At 55.0% G+C, this 19,199-nt stretch overlaps 1 protein-coding gene across 2 annotated transcripts; it reads left to right on the forward strand.

Moving 5' to 3' along the window:
- The first annotated feature begins 4,093 nt into the window (after positions 1-4,093).
- ITIH1 (inter-alpha-trypsin inhibitor heavy chain 1) lies at positions 4,094-17,476 on the forward strand. 2 transcript variants are annotated; one of them, XM_024746389.1, is made up of 22 exons: positions 4,094-4,231; positions 4,469-4,489; positions 4,734-4,900; positions 5,326-5,430; positions 5,744-5,906; positions 6,468-6,581; positions 7,798-7,923; positions 8,008-8,124; positions 8,830-8,998; positions 9,087-9,212; positions 10,153-10,334; positions 10,593-10,778; positions 11,816-11,955; positions 12,544-12,698; positions 12,796-12,810; positions 13,232-13,252; positions 13,714-13,794; positions 13,905-14,018; positions 15,056-15,257; positions 16,177-16,349; positions 16,939-17,050; positions 17,206-17,476. In XM_024746389.1, exons 1-22 carry the CDS (start codon positions 4,118-4,120, stop codon positions 17,333-17,335), a joined length of 2,733 nt encoding a protein of 910 aa, XP_024602157.1. In that variant the 5' UTR covers positions 4,094-4,117; the 3' UTR covers positions 17,336-17,476. The 2 variants fall into 2 exon arrangements, with proteins under 2 accessions (XP_024602157.1, XP_024602159.1); XM_024746391.1 differs by lacking the exon at positions 4,469-4,489 and having other exon boundaries at positions 4,102-4,231; positions 11,819-11,955; positions 17,206-17,473.
- The last annotated feature ends 1,723 nt before the right edge of the window (positions 17,477-19,199 follow it).

The following is a 19,199-nucleotide window of genomic DNA, read 5'->3' on the forward strand; positions in this document are numbered from 1 at the left end:
ACTAGAATGAGCACTCAAGTAAAGGAGGATAGAGGGGAGCAATAGGAGTTGCATCAGTCTCATATAGTCTTTTCTTTTACATGCCTGTGTGCCTTTAATTTTTCATTAGCCTTTTGCAATGAATCGCTCAATGAAGCTATTATGGAATTCTGAAGGCTTTTGGAGGTTTCTGCATGCCAATTAAAATAGGTGTCCCAGGGGCTTCCCTGGTGGCACAGTGGTTGAGAGTTCGCCTGCTGATGCAGGGGACAATGTGTTTGATTTGGGAACCCTTGCTTTCAAATGCACTTCTTAAATAAATGCTCTTGTCTAACTGGAACCTTTCTCATAACAGCTGTTGTAAGTCTAGATTGTCTTTGTAAGATTTTGCCATTTTTGTAGATATTTACAGCTTCCAGGACCACAGTTCTTGGGTATAAAATAAGCAGTTGTGCCAGAAGGCAACGCACTCAATTATTTGAAACTCAATCCCATTTCTTTAGCTGTCTTGGGTCTCTTAGAGCCAAATTAATACCTGAGAGGGATGTGCTGCCAGGTTGGAGTTTGTGTGGTGTTTTACAGTGGATCTTGTTGCACAGAAATTTTCTTGCGGTTGGCAGGTGACCTAGTGTCAACCTAACCCTTTCCGAGACCAATTTATTATAATTACTAGGGTCTTAGAGTTAGGGGGTGAGTGCTCTAACAGCTTTTAAGTGCTCCACCTGTGCCCACCAGTTTTGTGGCTTTTGCCTTCCAAGATTCCTATTAGCAACAGCCTTGACCTCATGTGCACATTAACAGAAACTAACAGTAACCTGGCCAAGAGAAGGCCTTGTGTGCACCACCAGCAATTGCCAATGTGGAACTGAGGACTAGGGAAAGGACTGAACCAGAAGACCCCCAACAAAGGGGACTATGGACTGGGATTCCAATCAAATAAAGAACAGTGGATGAAACCAAGAGCTAGAGGCTTGGGTTCTGGGTGGAACCATCTGCTAGCTCAAGCCGACCTGCCCCGGAATGGAAAGCCAATTAAATCAGAAGTTTGACACAAAGAGAATGGAGCTCAGAATCAGGAGGAACTTACCCATGGCCTTTGGAAGTGGCGAGAAAGAGAACTCAAAGGATTTGAGGGTACCAGTGCTTGTGTTTCTTGTCCTCAAAGCCCTCAGAAGCTTCCTCTGGATCCCACCACTGCCACCAAATCTGTTAAAAAACAAATTTCAACTGAGTAAATTTTAAAGATCTTACTGGCTTCATTCAATGATTCACGAATTGGGCAACATATCCCATCTAGCTGACAGAAAGGAGCTCCAAGGAGCTGTACAAAATGAAAGATTTTTATAGGCTGAAGGGAGCAGGAACAATGAAGTTATACTAGCAAAAAGTGGATTGGTTGTGGCATGGGTCAGGAAACTATAGTTGAAGCTGTGAGACCCAAAGGGCCATGGGCTGGGTGAGATGGAGGTCAGCAGGGGTCAGACCACTCAAGACCTGGAAGTATGTTAGACAGGGAAAGGCCTAGAGCGGATCAGCCTTTTAAAATAATGACTCTGGCTGCTGCCAGAGGGTAGACTGTGGGAGCAGAGTAGAAGTAGGGGGAAGCAGCCATCTAGGTGAGAGATGAGGGTGGTAGACTTGGTGGTGACTGGGGATTTGGAGAAAAGTGAATGGACCAAAAAGATATTTAGAGGGTTGGAGATGGGGTGGGGAGGAGGTTGAGAGTTTAGGGGAGGGAGCCATCCAGGATGCCACCCAGCTTTCTGGCTTGGATGCATGGATGGATGGTGGTGGCCTTCACTGGGATGGACAACAAGAAGAAGAAGACCAGGCTTGGTGGTGGGGGGCAAGAAAGGTCATGAGTTCAGTTTGGACATATCAGACCGAGGGGTCTGAGCAGGTCTGGACCTACCTGCTGTCCCACAGGCACCAGCAGCATGGCCACCCTCTCAAACCCCCAGGCTCAATCTTTTTTTTTTTTTTGCGGTACGCAAGCCTCTCACTGTTGTGGTCTCTCCTGTTGCGGAGCACAGGCTCCGGACGCGCAGGCTCAGCAGCCATGGCTCACGGGCCCAGCCGCTCCGCGGCATGTGGGATCTTCCCATATCGGGGCACAAACCCATGTCACCTGCATCGGCAGGCGGACTCTCAACCACTGCGCCACTAGGGAAGCACCCCAGGCTCAATCTTTAGCAACTTCAGCTGCTTCCTGTCCACCCATCACCCTCCCCCTCCACACACGCACACATCCACAGAGTGAGTCAACCAATCTTCTTCATCTGTCACATGGGACAAGAACAGTATCCATTTCCTGGGGGTAGCTGTAAGCAGTAAGCAAACTAAGGCACAAAAGATGCTGAGAAGTGGGCCAGGTGCTAGTCACTGTTAGCACTGCCCATGCCCTTTCTCCCGGCCATGCAACACAAGTGCATTTCTATCACCTCTATGGCACAGGCTTGGAACTAGCCATCTCCCAACAGCCCAGTCTTGATCTTGCCATGCACCTGCTCAAAATATTGTTAGTGTTTCCTACTCAAAAGACGGGACCCCTGTGCCAGCTGGTCCCAAGCCATTTCCCAGCCTCCTTCCCCACTCTCTTCATCAGGTGCTGCTCCCATCACAGACACCTGCACCTTCCCCAATCATGCTACACACTTACCCATCTGCTTTTCTCTCTCTCCCCTTCCCACCCGTCCTTCCCAAGTGCCGCTCTATTTGCTAGGCACCTCCTCTGGGAGGCTTCTCCAAGGCCCTGCAGGGGATGAGCTCCACCCCTTCCAGATTTCTACAGCTTCCTCAGGCTCCTCTTTAGCTTCTGGCCACTCTTGGGATTCACTGGGTTTCCTTTGACTTGTCTGACTCCTTTTCCCAAGGCATCAGCTCACTGAACACAGGGAGGCACATAGGCTTCATCACTGTGGTGTCCTAGTGCCTGGCACTGTACCCAACCCAACATAGGGCTTGGTTGATACTGGTGCAGAAAATCAACAGAACCCCTAATGTACAGTTTCATGTAGATCCATCTCATCTCCCGCAAAGGCCAGAAGACAGGCAAGAAGGGTATTCTGGCCTGGGGACAATAAGCCCTTTCCCAGAAGCTGCTCTGTGAGACAAAGTCCAGGACAAGCAAACAGAGATCAAAGAAGCCTCTGGGCCCCCTCACCATATCAGGGTCACAGCAGCCAGTACATCCCAACCAGGGCCATGGAGTAGGTTGACCAGGGGCCATGTCTGCCCAGTGTGTGTGGCTTGTGGGGGACAGACAGGGTTTGTGCATAAAACTTAAGACACAAGCTACAAGATGGGTCTCTGGGATCTTTGACTGCTTCTTCTTTCTTCCTAATAATGCAGAGGACATTTCTATCATTACATGATAGGCCTGGGCTTTGGAGTCTGAAAGATTTGGGTTTGAATACATGCTCTTTCATTTGCTGTGTGACCAACGTCCCAGGGACACCCTGAGGATAAAACTAGATCATAAAGGGCTGAGAGCGACGCATGGCTTGTAGTCTGTCCTTCATCATGAAAGCATGGCTTTCATCTTTTGTCTCCACCATATCCTGGAATGATGAGGCTTACTTCTGCTCTTCTTTACAAAGCTGACTGGCCTAAAGGGTGTGTCACCCATTACGTATCCCCAGAACTGTCCAGACCACCTCTGGCAGAACTGCTAGAGGTGGTGCCATCAGAAACTAGGACATGGGCAGACGCTTTGTAAGCCACCGTATCTGCCTCCCTGGCCAAAGCGTGACTGTCTGAAAAGTTTGTTGATGCTTAAAGAATTTTGAAAGGAACACCTAATGAAGTTGAGAATTCCATTTTTAACTGTGGCTTCTTGATGCCTGCCCCAGTGTCGCTGATGCTGGCCCTGTGCCACGGAGCCCGGATTAAATGAGCTGTCTGGGTCTTCACAATTCACGCCAGCTGAGTGTAGCTCTAACCAAGGGGCACAGTCTGAGTCTGGTCAGGAGTTTGCACAGCTGGGAGTCCCCCTAAGGAGAAAGCTTTCACTGTCTATTTCTCATCCCTCAAATTGTAATATTTGCCTTCACCTTGTCTAATGTTTAATCCATGTTTATCCAGCATGTTATTGATTAGTGGTCTGAGTGAAGTGACAGGCAGCAGGAGCCTTGAGACCATGCACGGCACGATGGGGCTTCGGGGGCTGCTCTGTGTGTGCCTGGCATCCCTGCTCACCCTGCAGGCCATGCCCGCTCAGGGTTCACCCACACGCAGTCCCAAAGGCGGCAAGGTATGTGAGTAAACCCCTGGACCAGAAACAGGCAGCTGAACCTGGAAGGGGCTACAGAGACCAGGGCTCTCCCCACCCACCTCGACCTCCTCTGAATGGAGAGGACTTCCCAGCAGCATGGGGGAAATGAGGCCAAGGCGTTGAGGACACAGGCTGTGTTCCACTCCCGTCCCTTAACAGATAGGCCCTGGTCCCCTGAGTGCTCGCACTCACACTTGTGCCGGTTTTGTTTTACAGAAGCGACCGGCTTTGGACACAGTGAGTGAGGATCTCAGCACAGGGGTCTGTGGTGGGCCTTTATTACAATCTGTTTCCCCTGGGCTTCAAGGTGTGCCCCTGGGCAGAGGGACTCCCGTCTCCTCCAAATGGGGGCTCGCCCACCCCCCTCATGCCCCACGGCATGGCCTCAGGCATAGAGAACAGCACCTGTGTCAGAGCTGGGTGCCGAGGTCTCCCGTGGCTGAGCCCCCATCCCAGCCACCTCCCGCACGTCCCACTTTAGGCTGTCGATGGCGTGGTCATCCAGAGTTTGAAAGTCAACTGCAAAGTCACCTCTCGCTTTTCCCACTGTGTCATCACCAGCCAAGTGGTCAACAACGCCGACGAAGCCAAGGAAGTGGCCTTTGATGTGGAAATCCCCAGGACGGCCTTCATCAGCGACTTTGCCATGTGCGTGCCCGCCTGGTTCACCAGGCCCAGCCCGAAACCATGGCTCTGAGTGGCCCAACAGTGCAGCCCATCCCCTCGTCCCCAAGGGCCACAGGCCAGCCCCAGCTCTGAAGGACTGAAAAGCCCTTTAGGTCTGCTCTGGGCTCCCATCTTAGACAGCAAACTAGAGCCTCTGACAGTGTGTTTTCAGCCTAGAGCCCAAGGAGCACAGGCTGGCACCCACAGTTTCTTGCTGGACTCTGTGGCCGTGGATGCCCACCTCCTTGAGCAGCTCTGGGGGCAGTGGAAGGCCAGCAGGAGATGCCCTCTCACAAGTGCTCACCTGGACAGGGCCTCCTTAGTGCCTGGGCTGGGAGCACCTCCAATATGAAGGCCCTGTGTGGTTGGGGAGGGGCACCTCCCTGAGGGCATCTTCCTCCCTGTAGCACAGCAGGTGAAAATGCATTCCTCGGAGACATAAAGGACAAAGTGACTGCATGGAAGCAGTACCGGAAAGCGGCCATCTCAGGAGAGAACGCCGGCCTTGTCAGGTGAGCTCTGGGTGCTGCCCTGGTGCTGCCCTCCCCTGCCAGGATGCATGCCTTGGGTGGAGGGCAGCCCAGGCTGATGGGAAGGGAGCAAACTGCCCAGATCTACTGCTGGCACAGGTGCACTGGACGAGGCCTCTGGAGAAGTGGGGCTCTGACCCTGGCCAGCCAGCTAAGACAAGAGTGAGGGTCAAGGAAAGCTGGGAGCAGCACGAAAATAAGAGAAACTGACTCTGAGGGCCATGCTTTAGGTGACAAGGACCTCCATATCACTTACCATTTGTCTGTTTGTTGTTGCCACTGGTGGCACATCCAGGGCCTCAGGGAGAACGATGGAGCAGTTTGCCATCCAGGTCACCATCGGTCCCCGGAGCAAGGCCACGTTCCGGCTGACCTACGAGGAGGTGCTGAGGCGAAAGCTTATGCAGTATGACATTGTCATCAAGGTCAAGCCCAAGCAGCTGGTGCAGCATTTTGAGGTAGATCGCTGGTGACCACGTGCAGGGGCAAGGTCTCAGGAGCTGGGCTCCTGCCTCTCCCTCTCTGAGGCTCTGAGCGCTGGTTCGGCACCCACCGTGTGCAGCCCTGGGCCTGAGCACACAGGGAGGCGACTCACTCCTCAGGGTGGGCTCTGATGGCTGTTCGTGGGCAGGGAGCTCCCTGAACCCTCCAACCTCCTCCTTCTTCTGAGTCTTGGCTTGCTCATCTGTCAAATGGGGGTTTTGTGTGTCCCAGAACTGCCACAAGGATCATGAGAGATATTGAATGTCCAGGGAGTTTGTAAACCAGTTAGTACTGGGCAGCCTGAGGGGCTGTAATTGTTACTGGCACCTTAGTGGTGACTGAGTTGAGGGGCTCAGGCATGCACACTTTCATTTGGCCAATATTTTTGGAGTGCCTACAACATGCCAGGCCCTGTGCTGAGAGCTGGGTGGGTGCTGCACACAGTAGGTGGTCAGGATATACGTTGGCTCTTGGCTGAGACTTGATGATGGCTCCCAAATGGGAGCCTTGGTACAGGAACTGCTTCAATGCCACAGATCGACGTGGACATCTTTGAGCCTCGGGGGATCAGCAAGCTGGATGCCCAGGCCTCCTTCCTCCCCAAGGAACTGGCCGCCCAACTCATCAAGAAGTCCTTCTCAGGAAAAGAGGTGCGTGGGATGGCTGAGCCCTCAGAGACTTCTCAGCATGGCTGCAGACAAGGGCTGCAAGCCACCCTAGGGGAGAGAGAGAGAGGAACGTTGCACTCCTGATTCTCAGAGCCGCTTGGCAAAAGCCTGTGTGCTGAGGCTGGGGAGGGTGCCTACAACGGCTGCCTGGTCTGGGGTGAGTTGCTGGCTTGCTTAAGCCTCAGTTTCCTCTTTGCCTGTCTCATCCCAACAGGAAAGCATTCATGGAAATATAGGGCACATGTGCAAACCTCAGGATTCCAAGCCCCAGTGTTCTTGGAAACATGATGAAGTTTGGAAAGGGCTTTGGCCTACCCAGCCACTTGCCACTTGTCACTTCCCACCTGTCTGTGGGAATCCCAGAAGCCCCCTGCTTGCCCCTACCCCAGGTCCTGAGGAGTGTGGCATATGAGTGGGTGATACCCAGCTAGTGCCCTGCTTCCTAACTTGCCCTCAACTGGAGCCAGGAGCAAACTGTTTATTCCCCACCCACCTTTGGTAGTGAGTCCATAACAATTCACTTAAAAGAAATGTCTCCTACAGTTTTGAAGGGGTTCCTTTGAAACAAAATATGATACCCCAGAGTGTTAGCAAACATGCTTGCTTTCAGCAGGGGACCAAGGGGATGGTCTTTGTCTTCCTAATAACTTTCAAAAAAATTTTTAATGAGCATATTTTGCTTTTATAACAAACAAACAAAAAGTAAAAAGAAAAGCATCTTTAAAGAAAATGTGGAAAGTACAAAAGTGTAGAAGTGTATCGAGTACAAACCACCACCAATTTCCCGCAACACCAGCACCAAGTCCAAACAGACCACAGCTCCCACTCTGGGAGCTCTTCCTTCTCTTTGTCTATCCAGGCAGGTTTCATTTTCCAGCACAGTGTTGCTTTTTTCACTAGACAGTGTGAGTTGACCGATGCTTCTCATGCTGCTATTATTTTGTTTTTATTGTGTATCCAAAGTGATGATACTTATAGAAAATCCCAATGATTCAGAAGCATGTGAGCAAAGAAACAGGTCTTCTCTCCTACCACCCACAGGTATGTATTCTCAGCAGCAGGGCGAGGGGCCCGCTAGACTCATTCCTATGCCTGTGCAGCACACACACACTCACACACACACACACACACACACACACACACACACCTTATGTTGTCATTGCAAACCAGTAATGCCTCACACCTTCAATGGTTCCAGGGTCATGTGCTTTTCCATCCCACGGTGGGCCAGCAGCAATCCTGCCCCACATGCTCTACGACCTTGCTGAATGGGGACTTCAAGGTGACCTACGATGTCAATCGGGACAGGGCCTGTGACCTCCTGGTGAGCTGGAAGTTTCTTGCCCAGGACTCAGAGGGTGGGCAGGGTGCTTGAGAGAGAGGCCTCACTTGTCCCTTTGTGTTTCAGGTCGCTGATAACCACTTTGCCCACTTCTTTGCTCCCCAAAACCTGACAAAACTGAACAAGAATGTGGTTTTTGTGATTGACATCAGCTCCTCCATGGAAGGCCAGAAAGTGAAGCAGGTAAACTGTGGCTCTAACCAGTTGGCCAGCAGGAGCTTCTTTAGCCCCATCACCCATCCCACCCTGGTTTTGCCTCCAGAGTCTGGGTTTGGGACTTCTGCTCCTGGTCAGAGGCAGGGTAATTTAACAGGATATCCCAGTGGTCAGGGGCTCTGGAATCAGCCACTTTCTCACTGTGCAACCGTGGGCAAATGCATTCACTTCTCCTCAATGACAAAAATGGGAGTAAAATGCAGTGCCCATACGGTTGTGGGGTTTACCAATGGGGGATGCTTGGAAGATGAGACCTGTACCCTAGGCGTGCAGGGATGGTTACAGCGCTCCCGGGAGATGGCTTGCAGCAGGGCACAGCCCACTCCCACCGCACTCTGGGTGTCCTGTCCATAGTGCAGTGAAAGCATGGCTGGACAATCAGAGTTTTAGAAACTCAGCCCCCTGGGGTCCTCTGTCTTAATCCTGACCCCCTTGAACTCCTGGTCATTTCCCCTCCCCATACTGGGTCCCTTTGCCTTCTCCATCCCCCTCAAGACATCCCAGAGCTCAGTAGGATGCTCCTCTCCTGGCACCACCTGGCTGTCCTGTCCATCCCCTTCTGCTTGCCCACCATGTACCTCTACCCTGTGGATCTCTGAACTGGGTATCTGGAGATGACAGAAGGCATTATCCTGGGGCCCTGCCCCTCCACTGACTGTCCTGTCCTTACAGACCAAGGAGGCGCTCCTTAAAATCCTGGGGGACTTGCGGCCAGGGGACTACTTCGACCTGGTCCTCTTTGGGTCTGCAGTGCAGTCCTGGAGGGGCTCGCTGGTGCAGGCATCTGCCGCCAATCTGGATGCAGCTCGGAACTTTGTGCAGCACTTCTCTCTGGCTGGGTGTAAGGGCAGGGGTCTGGGGCCACCTCGATGTCACCTCTGTCCCCTCAGATTCAGGGCATACACTGATCTGCTTTCTCTTTTTTGCAGCTACAAACCTGAATGGAGGTTTGCTCCAGGGAATTGAGATTTTGAACAAAGCTCAGGGAAGCCTCCCAGAGCTCAGCAACCACACCTCTATTCTCATCATGCTGACAGATGGCGAGCCCACAGAAGGTAAACGCCCCGAGGGCTACCTTGGGAAGTGGTGATCTCTTCATTACCAAAGGCATTCAAGCTGAACTTGGAAATACAACCAATGGGGATGCTGTCAGGGGGCAGAAAGGCTAAGGGCAAAGCCAAGCACTGGTTTAAAAGCAGAGTTCAGACCACAGAGTCTGAAGGAGCTCCAAGGTGTTCTGTCCTGAATTGGGAAGCTGGGGAAGTTTCTGCATGACACGGGGTTGCACAGGGCCCAGGAGGATGGGCAGGACCCTAGGCTGAGTTTAATGAACTATGGATTCAGCACTGACTGAGTGCCAAGCACAGGACTAGGGACCAAGGAGAGACACTAAGAGAACAAGACACATCTTTGCCCTTAAGGAGCCCAGGGTCCACTGGGGGAGGCAGCCCCAGGAGCAGATGCTCTGTCAAGGGCCCTGAAGGGTGCCAGAAGGCCAAAGGAGCACAGACGAGGGGCACCTGGCCCAGGCAGGGTCTCAGAAGGCGTCTTGGAAGAGGTGACCCCTGAGCTCAATCTGGAAGGAGGGGAGGAGAAGCAGGAAGGGATCCCTGGCAGAAGGGGCAGCTTGAGCAAAACAAGGTTTGTGCACTGGCAGGGCCTGCCTGGGAAGTGTAGGCATATGCAGAGTAGGTGAAACAGGGTGGAAGGGTCAGCAGGACCTCACAGGCCATGCAAGGAGCCGTGAGTTTAGAGCAGAATCAGATCTGCTCATGGTGGATCCATGTAGATGGGCAAAGTCTTCGAGGAGCTCTGTGAGTAGCTGTTGCAGTCACCCAGGTGAGCCAGCAAGAGGCGTTGCCTCAAGATGCCAGTGGGGACTGGAGATGGTCTGAGATGGGAGTCTTGGCCCCCAGGGAGGGTGCCCCAAAGTCCCCTTGTGCCCCACACACCTGTGAGCCAGCATCCCGTCCCTACCTGGCTGTGTGGCTGCAGGGGTGACGGATCATACCCAAATCCTCAAGAACGTCCGAGATGCCATCAGGGGCAAGTTCCCACTCTACAACTTGGGCTTCGGCCATGATGTGGACTTGAAATTCCTGGAGGTCATGTCCCTGGAGAACAACGGACGTGTCCAGAGAATCTACGAGGACCACGATGCCACCCAGCAGCTGCAGGTCTCCTCCTCCCCCTGCTCCCAAAGTCACGCCATGGGGAGCATGGCCTTGGCAGCCACGTACCCATCAGCCCAGAGCAGATAAAGCTCTGGTGTGGGGTTCGAATTAGCTGTGTGACCTCAAACCAGTTACTTAAGCCCTGAGCCTTCAATTCCTTCTATAAAGTAGGGATCCCGACACCCCACTTTGTGAGTGGGTTTCCTGTTGGATGCCTAGGACGACCCACCAGCTCTGAGGCTGCACCCCCCATCCCCACAGGGCTTCTACGAGCAGGTAGCCAACCCTCTGCTGAGGGATGTGGAGTTGCTGTACCCCTGGGATGCCGTCTCGGCCCTGACCCAGCACCACCATAAACAGTACTACGAAGGCTCGGAGATCATAGTGGCCGGGCGCATCGCTGATCACAAACTGAGCAGCTTCAAGGCGGATGTGCAAGCCTATGGGGTAAACAGAGGGCTGCGGAGGGTGGAGAGGCACCCAGAGACTCCAAACCTACACTGCTCCCCACCCCTGTGCCCCCAGCAGCCTCTCTTTCCCCAGAGTGGTGCCTCATCCCAGCAGGCCACACACCCCAGGGCTGAGCATTCTTCCAATGAAGGCATCCAGAGGGCAGGCTAGAGTGGGGCCAACATGGCCTTGATTAGCTGTAGTCCCTTGTATCCAACTGGTCCACCTGTTATTCCTCACATCATTCTTCCCAAAGCGTGAGAGTGTGAGAGGCCAGCCTCTTTCTTCTCAAGTGACCACTGTTTCCTGAGCACCTACTGTACATGCAGCTTTGTACCACGGTGCAGTGCCCGTGTGTACGTGCATGCTGCAGTGTGTGTGTGTGGGGGGGTGTCACAGAGACCTGGACTCTAGCCGTGAAGTGTAGTTGAGGGTTCAGGACTCGGGCTTAGAGTGAGGAAAGCTGAGCTAGACCCTGGCTGCAGTTGGGTGACGTTGATCAAATGGGTCCAGTTCTCTAGGCCTTTCTGTACCGTGGGGGTAACAATGTACTAGAGAGTTGTGTGGAGTAAACGAAATAATCCACATGATAGGCTTATACAGTGCCTGGTACATGGGAGGCCCTTGGGAAGAGGTGCCCCCGTTACTGTAGCTGGGGAGAGAAGGCGCATTTGTGAGCTGTGGCAAGCTGAATGGTGCACGGGGCCTCGGTGGGCATCCGGAGGAGCGGGGCGTGGTGGAAACAGCTACATGGTGGATCGGCTGGGTGCCTGCTGGCATCCCCCAGAGAGAGTAACTCCATGAGGGCAGGGCCTGATCCTCCATCCCTGGGATCCCCAGGGCCTGGCCCAACTTGGCTAACAGAGGGTGCTTAGCAACTTTTGTGGAAGGAACGGATGGAAGAGGACGAGGAGAGCAGGCTCAGGAAAGGCAGGGGGTAGCATGCTCAGAACGGAGCTGCAGAGACCAGACAACATCGGGCTCACCCAGAACCCCTCATGGCGCACAACCTCTCTCTCCCTCGCCTCCCTCAGGAGGGCCAAGAATTCAAGACGACCTGCCTGGTGGACGAGGAAGAGATGAAGAAACTGCTCCGAGAGCGGGGCCACATGCTGGAGAACCACGTCGAACGCCTGTGGGCCTACCTCACCATCCAGGAGCTGCTGGCCAAGCGGTACCAGCCCTGTGGCTGCCTGGGGGGTGGAGGGGCATGACCACCCCAGAGCACGCCCCCCGCCCTGGGCCTTTGGACTACAGAGGGGCGGTTCTAGGCCTTGGAGGTTGCAAGCAGGTCAGATTTACTGGCCTCTGACTTTGCTCGCTGAGTTAATATCAACCAGGCAGTCAGTAGTGTGGTCAGGGCCCGCTGGGGGCACAGGGCAGCCCCTTTTGCCCCCACTGAGCTGCTGCGGGGGAGGCTTCCCTTTACTGCGGGGCTGCTGTGTCCAGACACACTCATTTAATCCTCACAACGTGCCGAGCAAACCGAGGTTCAGAGAGGTTAGACCACTTGCCAGGATCTCACAGCTATTGAATTCTCTGTGTATTTCTGAGGCACATCCCCCAGCCCTGTCAGACCTCCAGGTTTTCTCTGAGGGAGGCCTTTAAATCATGAGGTCCTTGAAGACAGCTCCTGGGCGGGGGCCCTGCAGGGGCCTTGTAAACATTTGCTGAAAGAGTGAACAAAGGAAGGGAAGGACGAGGGAGTGCAAGTCCATTGTCATCCAAGCTGTGGGCTTAGAGCCGGGTGTCTGTCTGGCAGGATGAAGTTGGAGGGGGCAGAGAAGGCCAACGTGTCAGCCAAGGCCCTGAAGATGTCGCTGGCCTATCAGTTTGTGACGCCGCTGACCTCCATGACCATCAGGGGCATGGCGGACCAAGACGGCCTGGAGCCCCTCATTGACAAGGCCCTGGAGGGTATGGGCTGGCAGAGGGGAGGCTGTGGGCATGGGGAGGCTTCTGAGAGCCAGAAATCTCCTGGGCGTTAATTCTCTTTCCTTTCTCTCCTTTCCAGATTCTCTGCCCTTGGGTGAGTTTTTAAGTCACGTTGATTTCCGCAAGGGGCTCCGGGTGGCTGGGCAAGTGGCACGTGCTCCAGCCGCCAGGCACACAGCACCCACTCCCCCTGCTCTGCTCCACCCTTTCTTGGTCTCTTCCTTCCCCAAGATGCCCTTCCCTACTTTGCTGCAAACTAGTTGCTGCCTCCTGTGTGCTCGGGGAGTTCTCGCTCAGCCTGAACCCCTCCACTCCCCGGACTCCTTAGGGTCCTACGTGTGAGCATCCATCTACCAGGAGGGCTGGGACCCCCAGGAAGAGGGCTGGGACCCCCAGGAGGAGGGCGGGCCCAGGCCTGATTGGCCTCCGGGCCCAGCTGCACTTGGGGAATGAGGTGCGTGCCTTTCGTGTGGAGTGGGGAGAGTGACGTTGTCCTCTACCGTTGTCCTCTACAGAGATGGTGGGACCCAGAAAGAGTAAGTGGCAGCCATCCTGATGACGCAGGTCTCTACCCTCTACTCCACACATGGCCACCTCTCAGACTGTGCATTCAGTCCTGAGCAAAGCCTGGGTCATCACCTATCTGCCTGATGAGGAAATGATAGCCTAAGGTTTTCTTCCTCTGCTCCAGCGTTCCTCGCTGCCTCTCACTGGGAACCGTCAGAACGCTCCCCCTGACCTGGCCTGGCCTCGCCACCCCTATGCCACCAGCACCTCCCAGTTCCCAGGAAAGGAGACCGAGAGGGGGCCACGCCACTGTGCTGGGCCAAATTTCCATTCCCACATCCCGAGAGGCGTCAAAGGCTCTGTGTCCACTCCGGCCCCTGTGGCCTCAGGCCAGCCCACCTGGGTGGGAGGGGCCTCAGAAAAGGAGGCAGCAGCTCCAGGGAAGGCGCAGCTGCTTTCCTTCTAAGCGCTGTTCACTCTTGCCCGTCAGCCTTCGTGCTGCTGGCCTCGCAGCCTTCTCCGACGCGCCCTAGCTCCGAGGTCCAGCAGTTGCCAAACCAAGTGACTGGCGGTGAGTCCTTGGGAGGGTCTGAGGGACACACCTGCCTGACTGAACCCTTCTCCCCAGCCGGCCCCATGTGCCTAATACTCAATCTAATAGACTCCATGCTGTGCCCCCAGTGGACACTGACCCCCACTTCCTCATCCACGTGCCCCAGAAAGAGGACACTCTGTGCTTCAATATCAACGAGGAGCCTGGTGTGGTCCTGAGCCTGGTGCAGGACCCTGACACAGGTACGGGTGACATTATGCCCTCTGCCAGAGAGGGTGGGGCCTGGGCTCTTCTGTCCTCAACGTTCAGCCATGATCAGGAAGGACAGTGGCTGTGGCCTCCACTCCCCTCACCCTGTGTACCCGCCACCTGGCTGGGCTCAGCTGGCCTCCTTCATGCCCCATCTGCCTGCCTGGGCCCTATACAGGGCCTGCTTCATAGGCATGTGACCTGTGCAGGTGCACAGGACCCTGCCCTTGGAAGGACTCCATGCTTGATTGAATGTTCTGCTGTTGCATCTTGAAATTCTTAACAAGTTTTGAATGAGGGGCCCCTCGTTTTCATTTTGTACTGAATCCTATAAATGATGCAGTGGCCCTGCCACACCTCCCTCCCCCATCCCCCGCATGGCTGCAGGGGTCTTGGAGCCCACCTCCCCAGCAGGGCTCAGGTGATGGGAACAACGCCCTCTCCATCTATCGGCCACTTCTCCCACCCTCCCAGTCCAGTCAGGCCATCTGCTAATATTTGTTGAGCACATCCTAAGGTCTGGGGACACAGTGGGAACCGAAACAAAGTCCTTGCTCTCGTGGAGTTTAGGGAAGGGAGATAAACAGGTGAACAAATTCTTAGCTGACAATTTCCGAGCATGAGACGTGCTGTGTTGGGATAGTGAAGACGGGGAGGGGGCTTTTGGCTGCTCAGTTCAGAGGAGGCTTCTGTGGAGAGGCCCACCTGCAGCACCTACTGTGACCTGCCCTGTGTCAGGGCCTGGGTCCACAGAGAAGGAGCAGGCCCAAGGCCTGTCCTCGGGGAGGTGACACCTCCTTCAGGGCCCAGAACCGAGGGCTAAGTCTCAAGAGAGTTAGTGTGGCGGGAGGGAAGGGAGGCGGTGCTGCGAGCGGCCTGCACCTGTCCTGAAGGCCCCTCCCCTTGGGTGGTGAGGCCCTCAGAGCCCAAAGAGGGTGGGCATTGGGGGCGGCAGGAGCAAGGACCGGCTGGTGGGGTTCTAGGGAGAGCGGGGCCGCCCTGACCCGGTTGGCCCCTCACCCCACTGCAGGCTTCTCAGTGAATGGCCAGCTCATCGGCAATGAGGCCAGTGGCCCTGGGAAGCACGCGGGCACATACTTCGGGCGGCTGGGGATCGCAAACCCCGCAACAGGCTTCCAGCTGGAAGTGACTCCTCAGAACATTACACTGAACCCTGGCTCTGGCGGACCCATATTCTCCTGGAGGGACCAGGCCTCACTGCGGCAGAATGAGTAACCGGGCTGGGGCCGAGGCCTGGGAGGGGAGGCGGGGGTGGGTGTGGTGAAGACCAAGGCGCGAAGCCCCCGAGCCAGCTCTGCTGCCTGAGCCTGCTGGGCCCTCATTCCCCGAGCTGTGTCAGCGTGTGACGTCCATGTGGCCTCCGCGTAGGCTGTGCAGACACATCGGGCCCCGTGGGCCATTCCCCACCCCTGACTCCCAATTTCCCTGGATTGCTGGACACGTGCTCCGGGCCCAGCTGCCTAGATGCCTGTGCTCCCATGGCACCCTCACCCTGCAGTCCACCCCTGTCTCCACCAAACCAAGCCGACTCTTCCTCCCAGGCCCAGCGCATTGGCCACCTCTTCCCTGAAGCCATCCTAGTCCCTTCCTCTGCTGAACTCCAGCGTTCTCTAGGTTTCTCTTTCAGCCCCTGTCTTAGTATGCCTTGTTTACTGTTTGTTCCTTCCTTCACTCATTCACTCGTTCGATAAACTGCTGAGCACCAGAGCCCAATGCTGGGCAGCAGAGCTATAGGAAGAGGTGGGCAGAGTCCAGTATGGAGGACACAGATGATAAGTGGGAGTCAAAGAACACAGACTCATAATAGACAGGCTGGAGTCCAAGTCCTGGCTCTGCCACTCACCAGCTGTGTGACCTTGAGCAAGTTTTTTAACCTCTCTGAGCCTCAGTCCTCACAGGATCAGAGTGGGAACTGAATGATGCAGTTTGCGTGGAGGGCTTAGCACAGAGCCTAGCACATTGTAAGGGCCCCATACACAATAGCAACAAGTGGGAAGGAGCATGGAGCAGGTAACCGTCAACCCCCTGTGGGGAGAGGGGTTCATAAGAGCTGGGTCTCAAGGACAAGAGCAGCTGAATGGAGGGGGTGCAGTGCAGCCGCACCTGCCCTCATGGCACCTGGCCCCACAGGGTGGTGGTGACCATCAACAGGAAGAGGAACCTGGTGGTGTCCGTGGAGGATGGGGGCACCTTCGAGGTCGTCCTGCACCGGGTATGGAAGGGGAGTGCCATCTGCCAGGACTTCCTGGGCTTCTACGTGCTGGATAGTCACCGGATGTCGGCACGGACACACGGGCTGCTGGGTACGGCTGGCTAGGCTGGCAGAGCTGTGGCGTGGGGTGTTGAAACCAGAGGACTTACCCTGGGTGAGCTTTGCAGCGGGTCACCAGGATAGGCCCACCTCCAACATGGCCTACAAGGCTCAGAGTTCCAAAGAGGGTCCCCGTGAAGGCTTGTCCCACAGAAAGGCTGCAATCAAACACAATGAATTTAAAGGTTAAGTGAGCCTGGGAGCGAGTAAGGAGAGGTCCGATTAGCAAATGGAAAGGTCCAGTGGACACCCAGAGACCTCCTGAGTGGGATGGGTCATCGGCCACACTGCTTCTCCTTGTGGCCTTCCTGCAGACCGTTCTCTACCCCTCACCCCTCTCTCCCCAGCCAGATTACTTTGGAATTGGTCCAAAAAGACAGGAGGTACAACCACCAGGCAATATATCTGCTTCTTTATAGCAAGTGAACTAAAGGTGGCTTTTGATGCCAACATTTATAGAAACAGTCAAGCCCTTGAAAAACAATTGTTTAGGCAACTCTCTAAGCCTCCAGTGAGCACCTACTGAGTACAAGGCAGCAAGGCCCCCGATGGTAACTGCTGTCTCCCATATGCCTTTCCAGGACAATTCTTCCACCCCTTTGATTATAAAGTGTTCGACCTCCACCCAGGCTCTGACCCCACAAAGACAGACGCCACAATGGTGGTGAAGAAACGCTGGCTGACGGTCACCAGGTGGGTGGGCTGCTCTCCCAGTATCTCTGCCCTTGGCCTTCCCCATCGTTGCTCCAGGCCTTCCTCCAGGTGTCACAGGGTTGAGGTGGGCTTCCTGGGGCGGTGCAGCCCTGCCAGCTCCAAAAGGTGACCCCAGCTGGCTTGTGTCTCCTCAGGGGCTTGCAAAAAGACTACAGCAAAGACCCCCGGCATGGGGCTGAGGTGACCTGCTGGTTCATCCACAACAACGGGGATGGGCTGATCGACGGTGTTCACACTGACTATATCGTCCCCGACATCTTCTGAGCCCCCAGCCAGCACACCAATCCTCCCCTGGGACCATGGCAGAGGAGGAGCCTGACCTGCTGCCCAGGCCACACCTCCCTGTCCAAGCTGGTCTCCTATGTCGAAGCACTCATGACTTCCATTAAAGAGAGGCTATGTCCAGCCCAGGCTGGCTGCTTTGTGGGAGGGGTGTGTGGCAGGGAGGCAACCCAAGATGTTGCTTCTCAGAAGGGCTCAGGAGTCACAGCAGACCAGGAGGCTGGGCGGGAGCCGGCACCAACTCTGCCCCCACCCCACCCTGTTCTCTGCAGCTGCCTGGCCCCGTGCCCTCTGAGTGTGCTGGGTGTCCCGTGCACAGAGCCTCCCCTACAGGTCCAGAGACCAAAGGACACTCTGGCAGCACGTATAGGAACAACCCGTAACAGCTGCAGCTGCCCCAGTGCTTCTTGTAGCCAGGAACTGTTCTAAGTGCCTTTGTTGAATTAATTAAATGTATACTCTCAACAGCCCTGGGGGATACTTTTATCATGACTACTTTCAGCTGAGGTTAGGTAATTTGTCCAAAATCACTCATCTTTTAAGTGGCGGAGCTGGGATTTGAACCCATGCTATCTGGAGTCAGCATCTATGTGCTTAACCACCCCATGTAAATATTCCCATCAGGCTGGGTGGCTGATGGCCAAAGCCTGCTGGGATTTGGTTCCGGATATCCCAAAGTATCACTTAACACGAACATGTGAAAGAAATACATGAAATATATATGGACTTGGGGTCCTGAAGAAGTCCTGCCAGGAGCTGAGGGTCACCTGTTGGGGTCAGGGCCTCAGGAGGCAGTTCCCAGGCCTCCATCCTCCACTGGATTTCCCAGCTGGGGGTTTGGAACCTCTCAGAGCAGGCATATTTCCCCAAAGCAGAGACGGCCACTGCCCAGAAGCTGTGATTTCAGGGGCCAGGAAGAGCAGTCCACTGACTTCTCACACTGATGCCTGATACCCCTTCAGAATGCCTTCCCTGGGCCTTGTCTAGGGGCCCAGTTAAAATGTGACATTACAGGGTGTGTGGAGATGAACTTGTACTTTGGGGAGCCACTGGCCCTTTTGGCGAAGGTTGATGGGCCTCCACCCACTCCTTTCCAAAGGGTTTCTGCTTTTTCTGGCTTCTGTCCAGTTCCCATTCCAGATGAGGCCCATGGGGGCTCAGATCAACAACACAAATGCTGAGGTCCAGAGCTGCCCCAAGCCCAGGGACACAGAGCCCTGAGGGGCAGCCAGTGGAATTTCAGAGCCCAGCCCACCGTCTGACGTATCCCGGGCTTCTCAAGGGAGAGCCACGGGCTGCCAGCTGGCTGGTCACCCTCAGCAAAGTCTGCCTAACTGGGGCCTCCTTTTCCCGTCCTCTAGAGTGGAAATGGGGTGGACCTGAAGATTTCCTAGATTCCTTTAATTCGAAATTCTGTATGATGACTCTGGGTCCCTCCAAGTCCCCAGCTGTCCCTCAGGGGCCTCTTGAGCAACCTCAGAATTTCGTACTTTGAGTTGTCCCTCCCACAAAACTCCAAGTATTGGGGGATGAGGCGGTAGCCTGGAGGAGAGGGGCTGGGGAAAGCTCCTCAGGCGGCTGCAGGGCCGTGAGAAAGAGCCACTGGGCAATGCTGGCAGGACAATAGTTCTGCCACCCCTGCCACAGCCCCAAGAGCCCAGTGGTCAGCGACCATAGACGCTGAAGATGACCTCATGAACTAGACGTCCTGGGAGCTAGACTGCAGGGCCCTTCTCTCTGCTCCCAGGTGTCAGCCCTGAACTCGGTGCCCGCCAGCAGTGTGGGTCAGGGTTCAGGAGGCCTGAGGAGAGCAGGGACCCCCAGCCAGGCCTCAGCAGCTCCCTTT

This window comes from Neophocaena asiaeorientalis, unplaced genomic scaffold (genome assembly GCF_003031525.2).
Source record: "Neophocaena asiaeorientalis asiaeorientalis breed wild unplaced genomic scaffold, Neophocaena_asiaeorientalis_V1.1 scaffold251, whole genome shotgun sequence".
Lineage (NCBI taxonomy): Eukaryota > Metazoa > Chordata > Mammalia > Artiodactyla > Phocoenidae > Neophocaena > Neophocaena asiaeorientalis.

Excerpts from the sequence above, each read along its gene's own strand:
- ITIH1 (XM_024746389.1), top strand. The coding sequence starts at position 4,118 with ATGCACGGCACGATGGGGCTTCGGGGGCTGCTCTGTGTGTGCCTGGCA. Across the intron at positions 9,213-10,152 it reads AGATGGCGAGCCCACAGAAG|GGGTGACGGATCATACCCAA; the intron begins GTAAACGCCCCG and ends GTGTGGCTGCAG. Across the intron at positions 10,779-11,815 it reads CGGATGTGCAAGCCTATGGG|GAGGGCCAAGAATTCAAGAC; the intron begins GTAAACAGAGGG and ends CGCCTCCCTCAG.